At 55.2% G+C, this 15670-nt stretch overlaps 2 protein-coding genes across 14 annotated transcripts in view; one reads left to right on the top strand and one right to left on the bottom strand.

Annotated features, from left to right (window-relative positions):
• The window catches only part of Nat9 (N-acetyltransferase 9 (putative)), a 6564-nt gene extending 206 nt beyond the window's left edge, over positions 1-6358 (top strand). Inside the window, exons 1-8 of one of the 13 annotated variants that reach the window (XR_004518646.1) lie at positions 7-89; positions 549-706; positions 1802-1911; positions 2731-2874; positions 3522-3581; positions 3728-3822; positions 3918-4794; positions 5067-5148. Coding sequence is in view for 12 of the 13 variants with exons in the window: in XM_033767793.1 (XP_033623684.1) it covers positions 630-706; positions 1802-1911; positions 2731-2874; positions 3522-3581; positions 5067-5314 (639 nt within the window). In the remaining variant the exon portion in view is untranslated. The other 12 variants (XM_033767795.1, XM_010630735.3, XM_033767798.1 and 9 more) reach the window with 12 other exon arrangements.
• A 48-nt stretch (positions 6359-6406) lies between these two features.
• The window catches only part of Slc9a3r1 (SLC9A3 regulator 1), a 17390-nt gene continuing 8126 nt past the window's right edge, over positions 6407-15670 (bottom strand). Inside the window, exons 2-6 of the mRNA XM_010630739.3 lie at positions 11297-11458; positions 10417-10570; positions 8418-8458; positions 7274-7363; positions 6407-7044 (exon numbers count right to left, since the gene is read on the bottom strand). Of these exons, the coding sequence (XP_010629041.1) occupies positions 6856-7044; positions 7274-7363; positions 8418-8458; positions 10417-10570; positions 11297-11458 (636 nt within the window). The 3' untranslated portion in view covers positions 6407-6855. The remainder of the gene's footprint in view (positions 7045-7273; positions 7364-8417; positions 8459-10416; positions 10571-11296; positions 11459-15670) is intronic.

Raw genomic sequence — 15670 nt, 5'->3', positions numbered from 1 at the left:
TGTGACCGCCTGGGAGAGGCGGGTTGCTGGTTCACCTGGGGTAGCTCTCTCGGCTGGGGATGAGTGAGCTTGGCACTTCCGGGACCTGGGTGGGTTGAAGGGTCGTGGAGAAGAACTTGTTGCGCCACCCAAAGGGGAGGGGCCTGGGAGTTTAGAGTAGGCTGGGAGGCCAGGTTTAGGTGCAGGGAGGAGAGGGCCCAGACCTCGGTGGCGTGGACGCAGGAGTGAGATGTTAAAAATAGGTTTAAGGCAGGGCTGGAAGTTGATTCTGGGTTGAAATCCTGGGCCTGGGGCAAGCGATAGGAGCACTGATACAAACTTTGGTATTTGGTACTTGGGTTCAATGAATCAAAGTTCTAGAGGGTTGACCAAAAGTACTGAAGGAACGGCAGCCCAGGCTTGGCCTCTCTGAGATGCGAGCCAGTGATTGCTTAACTATTCTGTCAGCTCTACTTTCTTCCTTGCAAGAGTTTTGAGTCCACTTTCTCTCAAGTGTTTGTAAGGGAAGAAGATCGAGAGGCTTTTTTGTCAATTTAGCTTCACTTCAGCAGGAAAGGAGCTCCCACTCTGAGTGAGAAGAAACTCAGCGTCCGGCCGACGTTGCCATCCCTCACCTGCAGGTTGCTGCCATGAGGTTGAATCAGAACACCATGTTGCTGGGGAAGAAGGTGGTCCTGGTGCCCTACACCTCAGAGCACGTACCTAGGTAACTGCTCACCTGACCTGGGGTGCACTGGTAGTGCATGGGAGGTTGACTGACTCAGCTCTCCGTGGCACAGCCAAGAGCCTTCTTTAGCCCCAATCTCAGGGCTGTTTCCTCTGAGAACAAACACTTTCCCCTTCTCAACTTCCTTTTCACTTTTCAGTAAGGAATTATTTTGTCAACTAAATGCATGTAAGAAAGAAAAAGAGGGCCAGGGGTATAGCTCAGTGATTCCACCGCCTGCCTCACAAGCACAAGGACTCGAGTTCGACCCCTGGTACCAAAAATAAATAAAGAAAGAAAGAAAAAGAAAAAGAAATGCTATTCTTGCCCATTTGCTATGTTGTCCAGGCTTGTCTTTAACTCACTATGGAGCCCAGGCTGGCCTTGAACTTGCAGCAGTCCTTTTGCCTCTGCCTCCCAAGTGCTGGGATTACAGGCCCCACCACAGTCCTGATGGATTGTTTTGATGTTGTCTGCTTGAAAGGCTAGAACTGTGTCACAGGATAAACTTTTGTAGGGGCAGTTGGCCGATGTCTTGTAACTGTGAAAATGGTAATTACGGAATCCTCTACTTATAGTTTTCCTTTGGAAGTCCCTGGTATCCTGCCTTTGTAGGGATTTGTCAGGGCATCATTGCTGAGGTTGACTTGCCGTATATTTCCCCTCAGGAATTTGAGGAATGTTTTGTTTCAGGCTGCTCGGAATGGAACCCTGAGCCAGGTTGGGAAACTGAGCGGATAAGACATCCCCTTCCTGCTGTTCTTTTGTAGGTCTGGCCTGCTTGGGGCCTTTTTCTGTGACCCTGTAGCAGTCTCCTTCCTATCACCCCGCCTTTTTGGTACTGCAGATTGAACCCCAAGGCCTTTGCATTTAGCTACATATCCAGCCTTTAAAATTATTATTATTATTATTCTTTTATTTTGTGGCATGGTCTCACCACGTCACTAGGTTGCCCAGGCTATATGTGTATGTGTATTCTCCTGCCTCAGTGTACCAAGTAGCTGGGATTTCAGGCACTTTTTCATCTCATAAAGCATGAATCCCATGCTTCTGAATCAGTCCTGCATGTCTAAGGCCATCTGTTTGTTCCCACAGGTACCACGAGTGGATGAAATCAGAGGAGCTGCAGCGTTTGACAGCCTCAGAGCCGCTGACTCTGGAGCAGGAGTATGCAATGCAGTGCAGCTGGCAGGAGGATGCTGACAGTGAGGAGCCAAGGCCCTGAACCTGCTCATGGGAGGGCTGAGTCCAGAGGGAGTCTCTAGGTTCTCTCACCCTTTTCCATCCCTACTCTGGCCCTACTGGGGTCACAAAAGCTTTATGAAAAATTTGGAAGCTGGATGCAGTGGCACACACCTGTGTAATGCCAGCTCCTTGGCAGGCCGAGGCAGGAGGATCACAAGGTTGGGGCCAGCTGGGAACTAGATGATGTAGTTTATTGGGAGGCCTTGAGTCCAATCCCCAGTACGGCGGGGGGGTCTGGAAGGTGTAGAAACCCTGTCTTCATGCCTGGTGCCTGTGGCTGATCCTTCTGTCCTTTTCTCCACTCACTGTACCAGGCTTATAAGAATTTACAGAAAGTAAAGCATTTTGTGCTCTAGCTGTAAATTTAGGCCCTGCCTCTTGTCCCTTGCCACAGCCTAATGTGGTTACCATCCTTCTTTGGGTCTTCTGCTCTTTTAGGTTACAGTTACTATTTGAAGAAGGCCATTTTTTCCTTAGATTTAAGGCAGCTGTGGAACTTTGTAATACGCTGCATGAAACTCTAGGCCCCTTTTCTCTAGCCAGGCAGAGACAATGGTATTCTGCAATTCTCTGGCTTGGGCACAAACACCCTCTATACCTCTCTTCTTTGGGCTGGTAAATGTGTATATATCTATAAAAGAAATGTGTATATATATACTTTTGGTACTGGGGATAGAACTCAGGACCTTGTGCTTGTGAGACAGGCGTGGTACCACTGAGCTACATCCCCGGCCCAGGGTTTGGTAACTACAAATGGTAACCATTGCCTCTTCCCTTAGAGTGCACTTTCATTGTGCTGGATGCAGAGAGGTGGCAGAGCTGGCCAGGCCCCACTGAAGAGAGCTGCATGGTGGGTGATGTGAACCTCTTTCTCACGGATCTGGAAGACCCCACCTTGGGGGAGATTGAGGTCATGATAGCAGGTTTGTTCCACGTGGTCCAGCGTCCTTTCCCTCCTGGCCCTCAGTCCTGCCGAATTCAGGAAGCTTGGTGGGAGGCTGGCACCTGGCTGGGGCAGACTACCCAGCCACGCTCCCTTTATCACTTTCTTCCTTATGCTTTAGTGTGTGCTTTTAAATTCAGTCAGCCCCATCCTGAGGTAGACAGGGGACCCTTGAAAAACAATTTCCAAAGTGTTCTCCTACCAGAGGAACCCCTCCTCTTTTTCTTTTTTTTTTCTTTGAGACAGGGTCTCACTATGTAGTCCAGGCGGGCCTTGAACTCTCTATGTAGTTCTGGCTGGCCTCAGAATCACAGCCAGCCTCCTGCCTCAGCCTTCCTAGAGCTGAGATTATAGGCGTGTTCCCTCTCTTGTTTCTGAAAACCTGGTTCCTCAGCTTTCCCCAGGGGCCCTGACTGTTCCCTCAAAGTAGTATCCTAAGGTGAGGGTGTCAGCTTTGGAGTCAGATTGCAGGATTGCAAGTGGGGACCCTTGGGTGTGTTCTTTCACTTTTGACTGCCTCCTTTCCTGGTATGCAGAATGCAACAGTAGCACCAACTTCATGTCACACACTGGAGCCTGGTGCTGGTGTCAGCCAGCCAGTGTTGTCAGCCACTGTCTTTGTCCTAGAGCCCAGCTGCAGGGGCCGGGGCTTCGGCACTGAGGCTGCTCTCCTGATGATGTCCTATGGTAAGACAGTCTGAGTGGACCGTGTGGGGAGAAGTGGCTGGCTCCCTGAGGGAGGGGGACAGGTACCTCCCCTACAAATAGGAAGTATGGAGGTTTTAGTGGGAGCTTCATCCTGCTGGTTGCCCCTGTCCCTGTTATATCTGGAGGAGTGAGCAAGCTAGGTCTGACCAAGTTTGAGGCAAAAATTGGGCAAGGAAATGAACCCAGCATACGGATGTTCCAGAAGCTTCACTTTGAGCAGGTGAGGAGGTTGATGGGCAGGCCTAGGCGTGGGTGGTGGGGCTGGTGGTGAAACTCTTGAGTGACTTAGTGAGCCCTGCCTGCTGGCTCGTGCAGGTGGCTGTGAGCAGCGTCTTCCAGGAGGTGACACTTAGACTGACAGTGAATGAGCCTGAGCGGCAGTGGCTTCTGGATCAGACCAGCCACATGGAGGAAAAGGCTTACAGAGATGGGCCAACAGAGCACCGATGACAGCCAGGCCTTGGCCCCTACTCTTCAGGAGTTGGGGCGTTGGGGCTGCCAGCTCCAAGGACCAGGGCTCTTCACAGGAGATAATGTATGGTGCCTTTGGTCCCAGCTCCAAACTGGGAGTCACCTTCAGACTTGGGTTTGCCTTGGCCTTTCCCTGGCTGGCACTGGCCAAGCAGACTCTTCTCCCCTCTCTGCTAAACTGACTCAGATGTCCTTGAAGTGGATGGCAAGAATCTACTGGGAAGGGTACGGTGGAAATGGGGATGGACAGGCCTTTGCTCTCCAAGGCACCACTCAGAGCCACCACCCTGGCTGGGAGTAAAGCCCTGGGCTGGTCAGTTCGTGTTTTCATTTGGCCTGCATGAGGTACCAGGAGCTGTCTCAGTACCCATCCTGGGAGGGGCTAGCTCAGTTCCTGTCAGTGGCAGGCCAGTGTGACCTTGGAGGCTTGACCCTGGGAGGTAGGACAGGCAGCCCCTCCCCCAGTGCTCTTGCTCCTGCTTCCTTTTTTAGAGCCAGACAGCCCTGAATGTAGAGGGAGTTTCTTCTACACTCTTGTGGCTGAAGAATACCCTGTTAATGAGCCTCTCACTCAGCTGCTGGCTGCCAGAGGAAGTGAAAGCCACTCAAGCACGATCCTGGAGTACCAGCCTCCTGTCCCTGCAGCTCTCCCACTCAGCTCCACAGCTGCTGCTGCGGCAGCTGCACCTGACCTGGCCACGAGGGGGCAGTGGAGGCACAGGTTTGGGATGGCTGGGCTGCGATTTAGGAGTTGCACCAGGTCCCCTGGGGAAACCCTTTACTCCTGCCCCTTGTCCCTCATGATCAGGAGTGGCCATCAAGGAAGGCTAGACATATTTCCCAAACAGCCATAGAAAGGAGCTTGTGGGGCATCTTTGAGAAGGGACCCAATGCCAGATAATGGTGACGGTCCCCTGGCGCCTATCACCTCCCCCCAGGTTGCAGTTGACATAGAGTCTAAAGTGAAAGGTTCCCTTTGCGCCTTGCTCTAAGCCCTTAGGGATTGGAATTTCCTCTGTGACACCTCACCTGTCCGCCTCCAGCCTAATCAGTCAAAGTTCCTCAGGCTTCTCCACCCAGCAGTTGAGGTAGGGAGGGGCCCTTCCAAGTCCCATGGGGCAGTCCCTAGGCCTGCTCTATTGTGGTGGGGATCTGCTAGGGTCAAAGGGTCGGCTGGGGGGGGTAAGGATGAAGGGAGGCCATGTCCTGCTGAGCAGGGCACAGAACAAGGAGTGCTGTGATAAGAGTTCTGGATGGTTCTGTTTAAGGCTGGTGGAATCCAAACCCTAAAGAACCAGACGGCCAGATAGACTGGCCCTTCTTTCAACCCTGAGGGCTCCCCCAAGTCCCCTTCCTGTTCTGTCTCTTCCCTATCTAGTTCCCCTCAGTCCAGGACCCTGGTTCTAAGTGAGCTCCCTGTGGGTTGAGTGGTGATGAAGTAGCCCAGGGCCGGCTTCCCTTCTGAGCACTGCCTGGGACCTTTTGGCCCTCCAGCCTGGGTCACGCTGGTGGACTTCTAGGATGTGGCCTCAAGTGCCATAGGTGTAAGGGACCAGGGCTTGACCTGCATTTTGCCTTTGGAAATTCCCCTCCATCCCACTTTGCTACACAGCGTGTTCTGGGGCTCAGTAGGCCAATTTGTTTCCCCCCAATGCTGGACAACTGCCCTCCAGTCAGGCTACTGGGCAGATAAGATAGGAGTATCTGGCGCCCGCTCAGCCTGCTCCTGGGAATCCTGTAGCCCATGGGCTGCTCCCAGAGTAAATCCAAGTGTGCCAGCACCAAGCCCAGCTTCATCCTAGGCTTCACACTTACAGTACTCTTGGAGTGAGAACTTCAGAGCCCCCTGAGCACAAGGGCCTCAACTGTTACCTCCCATGTTGGCCATGCCCCCCCCATACACTGATACTGTGACACCAGACTAAGCATGTGAGGCTGAGTGGCTCTTACTCCCTACAGGGTTCCTGAGCAGCTAAAGAATCCAGGCCTGCTGGTTAGTCACCTGGGCTTGGGGCTGCAGGGAGCCTTCTGATGGTCCATCCTCCAGTCACATCCTAACCTCAGCCAAAGGCCACTTGGCCACACTTGCCACTTCCACTTTCCATCTGGATGGTGTGAGTCTGAATGAAGACCAGAGCTTCAAAGGAAGACACAGAGGCTGACGAAGTAGAGGAAGAAGCTTGATTTGGGAAGCAGTTTCTTTACAGTGGTGGTGCCTGGCTCAGGGATGGGCAGGGGGGCAGCCAGAGTCTCCCCGTGCTGCCCAGGTCTCCAAGGGTGGGACTGGAAACACCCTAAGGCTGAGGCTGCTGCTATGCCTCAGATGTTAATGACCAGGAAAATCAAGGAAACAAAAGTCCTTCTGAACTCTGTGAGACTGTACTCCTAAAAAAAGAAAAGAAAAATAAACAAAAGATGCCCAAGCCACAACTCTCAGGATGAAAGCCGTGGCTGCTGAAGTCTGTTTCCTGATCAGTTTTGGCCCAGTGATCACACGTGAGGGTCTGACTCCAGGATCCTTGCTGGCTGTGGGTCTCAGGATGTCCCGGGCTGGGCAGCAAGGGTTCACCTGGTAGGGGGAAGCCCTCAGGGAGGAGGGAAAGTTTGCTTTTTGATTGGGAAAGGACAGAGAAGCACCTTAAGGGAAGAACAAAATGTCTAGGAAATCAGATTCATCAAGAAGGGGGATGCTGGTGCTGATTGGAATGTCGATTGGGGGGGGCTATGACGGGTAGGCTGCTGGCTAGGCCCTTCCAGCCTTGGACAGCGGCTGGATGGACACTCAGAGGTTGCTAAAGAGTTCATTTTTCTTGCTCCAGTCCATCTGTGGGGCCCGCTTGCTGCCACGCTTCTGGTGGGCCCTCTCTTTGGCCACGGCCAGGGAGATGTTGAAGTCCAGGATGGGGTCAGAGGAGGAGGTAGACGAGGGCTCTGTGGAGTCCTGTTTCTTGGGGCTGTCTTGGGAACTGAACTGTAAAGAGGAAGGGGAGGCAGACAGTTGGGAGTCAGTGCCTGGGAGGCTCCCTGATTCTCAGCCTGGCTAAAGTGGCTCCCTTGAGGCTGTGCCCAGGGAAGCCAGGTCACAAGAACAGTATGCGCCTCAGCGTGTGACTTCAAAGGCAGGCTGGTGTGCCAGGAACCAGAGTGGCCTGGGAATCGGCTTCCCGTAACCCAGTCCCAACCCCTGCCAGGAGGCCTACCTCCTCGCTGGTATCACTTGAGGCGGATCTGGCCAGGTCTGGCCTGGGGCTCTCCGAGGCTGCCTCACCCAGGGCTTCACCGCTGTTCTCCTGGCACAGAGAAAAGGGGTGTGGGCTGGCAGGGAAGCGGATGGGACGCTCCCCATCAGGAAAGCTGGAGGCCCTAGTCTGAGAAGTGCCTCTCAAACCTTGGTCCCCCACCCAGATTCCGGCTTCACATTTCTACATTCCTTAAAGGATCAGAGGGCAGCCTGGTTCCATCCATTACCTAGGTGGGAGGACTACAGACAGGGATTCGCTCAATCGCTCTTTTCCCTGTCTTCCCTGATGTGGCTTTTGTGGAATGGACTTGTCTTTTGGCCAGAGATGGAAGGCAGGGTGGTGAGGGTGTGTGCTGCTTGGCGCCTGGGGATACCAGGGCCCTCTCTGATAGTCAGAGGGGACCCATGTGCTCCCTGAACCTCCTGCAGCCCTATCCAACCTTTAAATCCAAAGGGGCCAAGCACAGCCTTGAAGGAGTAAGATGGATGAAATGCTTCAGGCCCATAGTTGGGGCGACAGAAGGTTCATATTGGGCATAGGGACCCTCCCCCTGCTGAGGCCCCTGGTACGAACCTGTGGGCAAAGACGACCCTGCAGATTCCTGCTCCAGGTGGGCCGGTTCAGGAGTGGAGGCTTTCGCTGGGGCGTCAGCTTGGCGCTCAGCCCCTTCCTGGGTCCCTCCATGGATCTGGCTGGCACCCGGCCTGCCATCTCTTCCCTAGCCTCACCCCCTTCCCTGCTGCCAGGGGAGGAGGGACTTTGTTCTAACCCAGACTGGAAGTAGCAGGGCTGGCAGTGCACAGCCAGACACTAGAGCTCTGTTCTTGGGGGGAAGAATGGCCTCTTCTGTACAGTGGGGAGTTGGAGGTGGGGGCCTGTCGCCCAGGATGGCGGGCTACAGAAGGCCCTGGCCAGGCCTCTCCAGTGTGACAGCCTTGGCTCTCAGCAGGGGCCAGAGGTGCCTTGTTCTATATCCTGGAGCTCAGAAAGGAGCTAGAACCTGGCCCCGAAGTTTCAGCCTGAGGCCAGGGTGTCCCTCTAATTGCACCACCATCCATCAGCTCCCTCCCCCTATGGGATTGGGGGCCAGAGTCGCCCTTACCTTCTGTATCTCCCCATTGGTCAAGGGCTCAGGCAGGGGACCTAGGAAGGGGGAGAAGCACAGGTGAGCCAAGAGCTTTGGGAAAGTATAGTGCCAGATGCAGCCTACAGAGGAGCAGGAGTGAGCCAGAGATGCTGCTTTTGGTGAGTTCATCAGCTCTCGCACCCCAGAGGTCAGAGGTTAAAACTTTTTTTGACTGCAACCCACTGTAAGGACCCCTGACATTTTCACAACCCATCATACACAAAAGACTGTGTGTATGACAAAATTTCACAAAACAACACTTATCCTTACTGAAGTGCAATGCTCTTTGATATTTTCTATTACATTTTACTTTTAAAAATGTGCTGGTTTCTATCTAGTAAAGTGATCTCGGGAGGTACTGGGTAACCAGCGACTTGAAAGAAACAGTCCTAGGCAGAGTGAGGTTCTAGGCTGGCTCCCTAACTTGAAACAGATTCCTCGGGCAGGCCTGGGCCTTAACATTTTTTCATGTGCATCCCAGGTGACAGTGGTATTACCGGTGAATTAGGGCCACACCCAAGATTATGGTTGGCAGCTGTGTCCGCTGAGAGAAAACAAACCCAACCCCGATGTGCTATCTGAGAATGAGGGGACAGGAAGGCACAAGGGCAGTGTCTTGGGTGTCCTCCCCAACAACCTGGTGGTAGGAGGGTCCAAGGAAGAGAGGCCGGGCCTGGGGGCATCCACCCATGGCTACCACAGCGCTGTTCCACTTCCAGGGACTAAACCTGGCGGGAGGTGGTGAGTTCTTCTGAACCCTTAGCTTATATGACTCGTGTATCTTTTCTCTTACTCATCCCTGGTCCAGCACACCTGATTCACCTTTTCCTCCCTTTGGACATCTCCAGCCTTCCCATGGCTATGGGGCAGGGGACCTGGAGGACATTGGGACACTCACTTTCCCTCTCCCTCTGGGCCTCTCTCTCTTGCCAGGTCCTCTGGCTGGAGGCTGTATGCTGCCAACCAGAGAGGCGGACAATGGGGAGGACTTCCGGGGTGGAGGGGACAGGAAGGGTGCTGGAAGAGGTGGGGGACAGTTCGGAGGAGCTAAGCGGAGTCCAAGTTTCAGCTGTGTTCCTCGCCCCAGGTCCCGAACAACAAGGCTGGGGCTCCTCTGGGCCTCAGGGTCCTCACTGAGGAAGGGGATTAGCTGAGTTATCGGGTTTCTATGAACCTGGAGAAGAGGTAAGAGGGGACCCCACGCCCCTGCCCAGAGACTAAGGACTTTCAGGAGCGCCCCCGACCCCCTCATGACCCTGGATCAGGTGAGATGGAGACAGGGTGCCCCACTGAGTTCCTCCAGTTAGGGATGAGTCATGTGGACCCCCTCCCACAAATACAGCCCTGAGCTTCAGGGAGGCCACACCCATTGCAAAGTCCAAAGACATTCCACCCTCGGGATGGCCCAGGGGCACCCCACGCCCTGAGCCATCTTCACAGAGAGAAAGTCCAGCCAAGGGAACAGAGGCTGTTTAACCCCTCCCCGTTCTGGTATAGCAGGCCTGGGGCCCCCTTTTGGCTCAGCTTGGGCAGGGGGAGGTGCCAGGCTTGGCAGGGGGAGAGTGGGGGAGGGCAGGGGCCCAGAGACTGAAGGGGACCCAGCGCTCTCTGGAGCTAAGTTTCCAAGACAACCTGACAGAAGGAAGGGGGAGGTTCCAGCCCCTGTCACTGGACTCTGATCTGCCTAGCAAAAGCTGGAGGCTGACCCAGAATTAACCCTTACGTGGCAGAGGCATAGACCTTGTCCTGAGAATATAAAGGGAGCTTGGACTGTCCTTTGGTGCTGCAGCTTAGGCTGGGGATCCTGAAGCTCTGCCCCATCCCTCCTGCCAGCTGAAACCACCCCCATCCCTGCTTCCTCTCCCCACTCAGCCAGCCCAGGAGGATGGGGAGGAGGAGGAGCCAGGACATAGTGAAGTCTGCAGCTCTGGCTGTGTCCCTGACTTGGAGGCAGCCAGCTGTACCAGTCACTCACCATCCAGGTGCTCCTGAGATGGGATCACTTTGCACTTCTTGAAGAACTCATCGGTGTCCCTGTCTACCACCAGCAGCTTGGCCTCATCCCCTCCAGCTTTGATGGCAGACACCACGTCCCCGTGCTGCTTGCCCTCCATGCAGACCCCGTTCACCTGTGTGGCGGGTGGGGCACAGGTCTCAGTTGTGTAGAGGGCAGGAGCAAGGATTAGGGGCCTCTCTTGCCTGCATAGCTCTGAACTAGGACAGGGGTCCTCCCACTTGACAGCGGGGAGGCAGGACATGTGGGAAGGGCCAAAGAAAATATCCAGAGAAAGACTAAACAAACACAGCTGTGAGGGACAGCGGCTGACAGAAAGGTTTGGGAAGCCAGGGCTGGGTGCCCCTCTGACATCCCTGCTTTTCTCCTGGGTTCAATGAGACATCTCGAGAGCTGATCTCTAGTGCTAAAATTCTCAAGACTCCGACTGTGGGAGCAGCCCAAGCATTGAGTTCACGCTTCCTCTCTCCAGAGCACAGCCCAAGAACAGAGCGTATCTCAAGCCTAACTCAGGAGGGGGACCTGCTCCCCAGCCCTGGGCCTGGCTCACGTAGTGCTCTGGGGTGGCCTCTACTGGGACGAATGGGTGAACTGTGGCTGCAGAGTGCTTGCTCACAGTAGTAGAAGGTCTCAGATGAGAAGAGTTAGCCTGCCTGTCCCTCTGCTTACTACCCACCCTTCTTCCTCCTCCTCACCGATGTACCCAATCACTCCCTCAGCATCTCTGGTTGTTATTCCCCCTGGGCTAACCAAGCAGTAGGCGGTGTGATGGCTGCCCGAGGAGCCAAAGGCCGGGAAGGAAGAGAGTGGAAGAGTCTGGAGAAGAGGGACAGGGCATCACCTCCACAATGCGGTCCTGGGCCCGGAGCCCAGAGGCCTCCGCTGGGGAGCCTGGGTCCACTGCTCGGATGAACTGGCCTGGCTTGGACTTGTCACTGTGCAGGTTGAAGCCATAGCCGTTGGCGCCCTTCTTCATCAAACAAATCCGAGGCCGAAGCTCACGCTGCGGGGACAAAGGAGAGGCCATTCCACAATGTCCCAAGTCTGCCCCTGCCTCCTCCAGCAAGGAAAGTTTGGAATAATTCAGCAATGCTTTGATCCCACATGGAATTCTGGCTGGGGGCACAGATGACCTGGGTGCTCAGGTCAGTTTCCTCTGCTGGCAAATGAGGGGTGGGACTGGAATAAGTCTCTTCCCCCATGACATTCTAAGGCAGATCACAAGTCAGTTTAGTCTTATTCTGCCTCACCGATGACACATTGTGGCCCTGGGATAGGAGCGTTGGCACGACATCCATCAACCTGGCTGGGTACCTGAGGACTACGCAGCAGGACCCCAGCCCTTTTGTGCCTGTTCTCCACCTGGGGAGGAAGGGCAGGTGTTTACTGAAAGCCAACTAGCATATTTATAGTAAAGCCTTTCCTCACCCATGCAGGCTCCTTTCTTGTCTTCACCAAGCCAAACGGTCCAGTTCACAGAGAGCTGGAAGGAGCCAGTTAACTAGGAGGTATGGGCTGCACTGTGGGAGTCCTGGACCAGAGTGGACCATCCTCAGGGGCTCTAGGCCCAGCTGAGGGTAACGACGGTGGCAGAACCCAGACACCCTGTCACCAATTCCAAGGAGCCAGAACAGAGAGGCAGCTATGAAAAGCAGGACTGGGCCCAAGGAAGTTAAGTGTAGTTGAGTCCTGGATAAGAGTGACCTATTAATAAGGCCAACGACAGATTTCTCACATTCAGCTCAATTAAGGCAGCTCAGTTTCACAGCCCCAGGATTCAAGCATGACGGATGGACTGGTGTGTGGATGGAAGCCGGAGCTGAGGTCCCTTCCCCCTAGGCCTGGGGCAGGCCTTGGCTGCTGTCCATCCAGGTAGCCTGGGTTATCACCTTGACCATCAGGCAGTGAGCTCCCCTGCTTACAAGCTGTGTGACCTGGGGCATGTCATTTCCTCCTCTGAGCCTCAGGGTCTTCATTTATAGGCCATTCTCAGTGCTACCTACCTCCCAGGGTTGCTGCCCAGGCCCAAGGAGATAATTACATATGTGGGAACCCTCTCTAAGTCCCTGTGTGTACCTGGACATTATCTTTGTTCTTAATACTGCTGAACAGTCATGTGAAGCTGAGCAGTGGACTGGGTGGGGGAGGGTGGTGTGCCAGGTTGCTCTGAAACCCAAATCCCCAGCTGGGAGTGGAGGAGGCAAGGGAGGGGTGGGAAGGCGTGAAGGGGCCTCCTGTCCCAACTTGCCAGCCCCAGGAGGTAGCTGCCATAGGCAGAGATGTGATCCCACCCCTTCCTGCTTGGGCTAGGGGGCTGGAGGGAAGATTTTTCTCTTCCCTTAAATGCTCAGGCAGGTCTTTTGCACTGTTTCAAGATGGTGGGGGTACGGAGAGCCCAAGAGAGGAGGAAGAAAGCGTGACAGCTGGGACTTGCCCTAGCAGCCACTTACCCAAATCTGGGCTAGGGGGTCCTCACCCAAACAACCATGGAGACAACTAAGCAGCCAGCAGAAAGTAGGCACCCACAGAAGCACCGGTTCTTCTTAGCCACCCCTGCTGTCCCAAGCAAGGCTCTTCTCCCCTCCAGCTAATCCAGCCCGAGGCTGCCCGCCGGCCCTCCCCCAGGCTGCCTAGGTGAGGCGGGAACAGGTCTGACCAGTCGACACCACCAGGATGGCTCAGCTTTCTGCCACAGCCACAATGAGCTGCATAATCCGCAATCTGGTCCTTCACCTCAGAAAGGGGGAGGATGAATGCCAGGGACGGGGAGGGGGCAGAGCTCCAGGACTCTGTCCCTCCCCACTTCCCCCTACAGTCCCTTCGCTCCAAACAGTCTTTCCATAGCAACATGGCTGAGGCTTGTCAGCTGTTTCTGAGATGGGGAAACCGAGGCTCGGAGAAATCAAGCCCTCTTCCCGACATTACACAGCCAGAACGGCAACCCCTGTCTGACTTGAGGCCTATGCTCCTTACACTACCCTGTGGGTTGATCTTTAAGGACCCAACTTCAGAATGGGGCAACCCATTTGGAGCTGAGGCCCCAGCAGGAGTTGCAGTGAAGGGCAGCTGGCACTGGTTGCCGCCCCTACAGGGAGGCAGCCTGGGAGGTGACGAAACCACAACCTTCCTTCCGGGTTCTCAGGCCTCTTGCAGCTGGAGCTGCAGCCTGCACAGAGGTAGAAGGTTGGCCAGGGTGACGGGGCAGTAAGCATGCCTGGGCTGGAGCTGTGGCTGCCAACAGGCCAGGAGCCAGGCAGCTCAGGTGCTCCCTGACTGGCAGGGCTAGGCTCACTAACCCTGTGATACCCACCTTCCTGTCCAGGTCTTTTTGCTACAGGTTTCCCTGTCTGTGCCTCAGCAAGTCATACCAGTACCCCCTGCCTAGTGACGAGCGTCATCAAAGCTCCAGGGCCTGCAGGAATCTTTCTCTTCTACCCTCAATAGAGGGATAGAAGGGAGACCTGGTCAAATGGGCTCAGGTGCCTCCTGCTCCTTTCCCTCTGCCCGCTGGTGACTCTGTGAAAGCTTCAGGGCCTGAATTTGGCAGGGCAAGAGGACTGGAAGCCCCAGGTTGCCCGCAACCTCATGCAGCCATTAGATAAGAGCCTTAGCTAGTCCCTTCTTCCCAAGTCCCTGGAGACTCCCGCCTTCAGAAAGGGTGATGGGGGCTCCCACGCTTCCATAGAGACTGGCCTGTACCACACACTCCACACCAGCCACCCAGATACACGAGGAGGTGTCACTGCAGCTGCTCAGTCAGCCCACCAGGTGGCCCATCCCAGCCTGGGTGGTGCCCGGGGTCCCCTGGGGCAACCCCCTGTGGATATGGGGTCAGGCACGGGCAAAGGAGATGGGGAAGGGTGCAGCACCTAGCGTGGCTGGTCCATCACTGGTGGGTGCTGCTTCTGGGGGGAGGGGAGAAACACTGGCAAAGTTCAAGCCAACTCGGGTTTTCTGAGTGGCTCCCAGGGGCTAAGAAGGGAACCTGTGCCCTGGTGCCAGACGGAGGGGCACAGAGCAATGGAGCTAATGGGGAGACTTCAAGGGGAACAACAGCCCCAAGTCTGTGCAGAGCTTGGGTCTCCTAAGGAGATCCAGAAGGGCTAGGAGGAACCAGGATCTGTTCAGAGCTCCTGGCAAGAGGAGCACAACACGAGGCAATGGTGGCCGAGCCTGAAACTCACTTGCAGACAATGCTGGACAGCTTTCCAGAAAAGACCCTGCCAGAAGAGCGGCCTCCAGGCCCTCCTCACGGGGCTTTCCCCTACCCTCAGATTTTCAGGCTGTCCCTTCATCCCTCCTCTCCTTCACCCTTCGCCCCATCACCTCCACCCACATAGCCCAGGGAGCGGACAGAGGACATGGAATTTAATAGGTGCCAGCAGCAGCCACCTGGAAAGCTGGGGAAAGTCGATACCCTAATCCCAGTGTGGTCTCTGGGGAGCCAGCCGCTCCCTGCTCCTCCTTGGGGGAGGGCTACCGGCAGCTGAGGGCCAACGCCCCACTGGGCCCAGCCCCTCCCTGGCTGATGCCATGGCGATGGGACAGACGGAAACAGCCAGGCAGCTTCCACTGGGTGACCTCCATCACTTCCCGGAGGCCAGCCCTCTCTAGGCCCCAGAGGGGTGGGCTGGGGGAACAGGAAGACCACCACGCACACATGGTGGCTAGGGAACAACAGAAGTGACCCCCAACCCCCATGACTGCCCCCCCCAGCCGGGCCTGAGCTCTTATTATGTAAATAAGGCTGTCACCCTGCTGCTCCACACCGGAAAAGCAGCCCAGCAACAAAGGGGCTGAGGAGAAAGTGGGGACCCTAGAGGGGAAGAAGTGAGTTTGGGGTAAGAGCCATGGCTGCTCTCAGAGGCAGCTTAGGTTGTTACTGTCTCTGGGGGACATGGGCTTGGGCCTGGTGCTGCATGGCGGGTGGCATGGGACGTTATCCTTCAAGCAGGCAGGGAAGGTGCTTAAGCACTGGGCCAATGTCCAGATCTGTAGGCCGAAAGTGTCCTTCACCCCAAGTGAGATGCGGTGGGTTTGGCTACTACTGGCCTGAGCCGCATAGCCCTGATGTCACCTCATGTTCCCTACAGGACACCCTCCCCTTGCTTCTGTACAGGCCAAGGAAAGTGGGACACCTCTGTTTACAAAGAAAGATGCTACTCCTAATCCTTGATGTTGCACTTCCTGTTTCCCAGTGGGACGGTTTTCCTGA

This window comes from Fukomys damarensis, unplaced genomic scaffold (assembly GCF_012274545.1).
Source record: "Fukomys damarensis isolate Sample0158 unplaced genomic scaffold, DMR_v1.0_HiC HiC_scaffold_23, whole genome shotgun sequence".
Classification (NCBI taxonomy): domain Eukaryota; kingdom Metazoa; phylum Chordata; class Mammalia; order Rodentia; family Bathyergidae; genus Fukomys; species Fukomys damarensis.
Note: the sequence above shows the minus strand (reverse complement) of the source record. Positions and strands in the feature narration are given on the sequence as shown.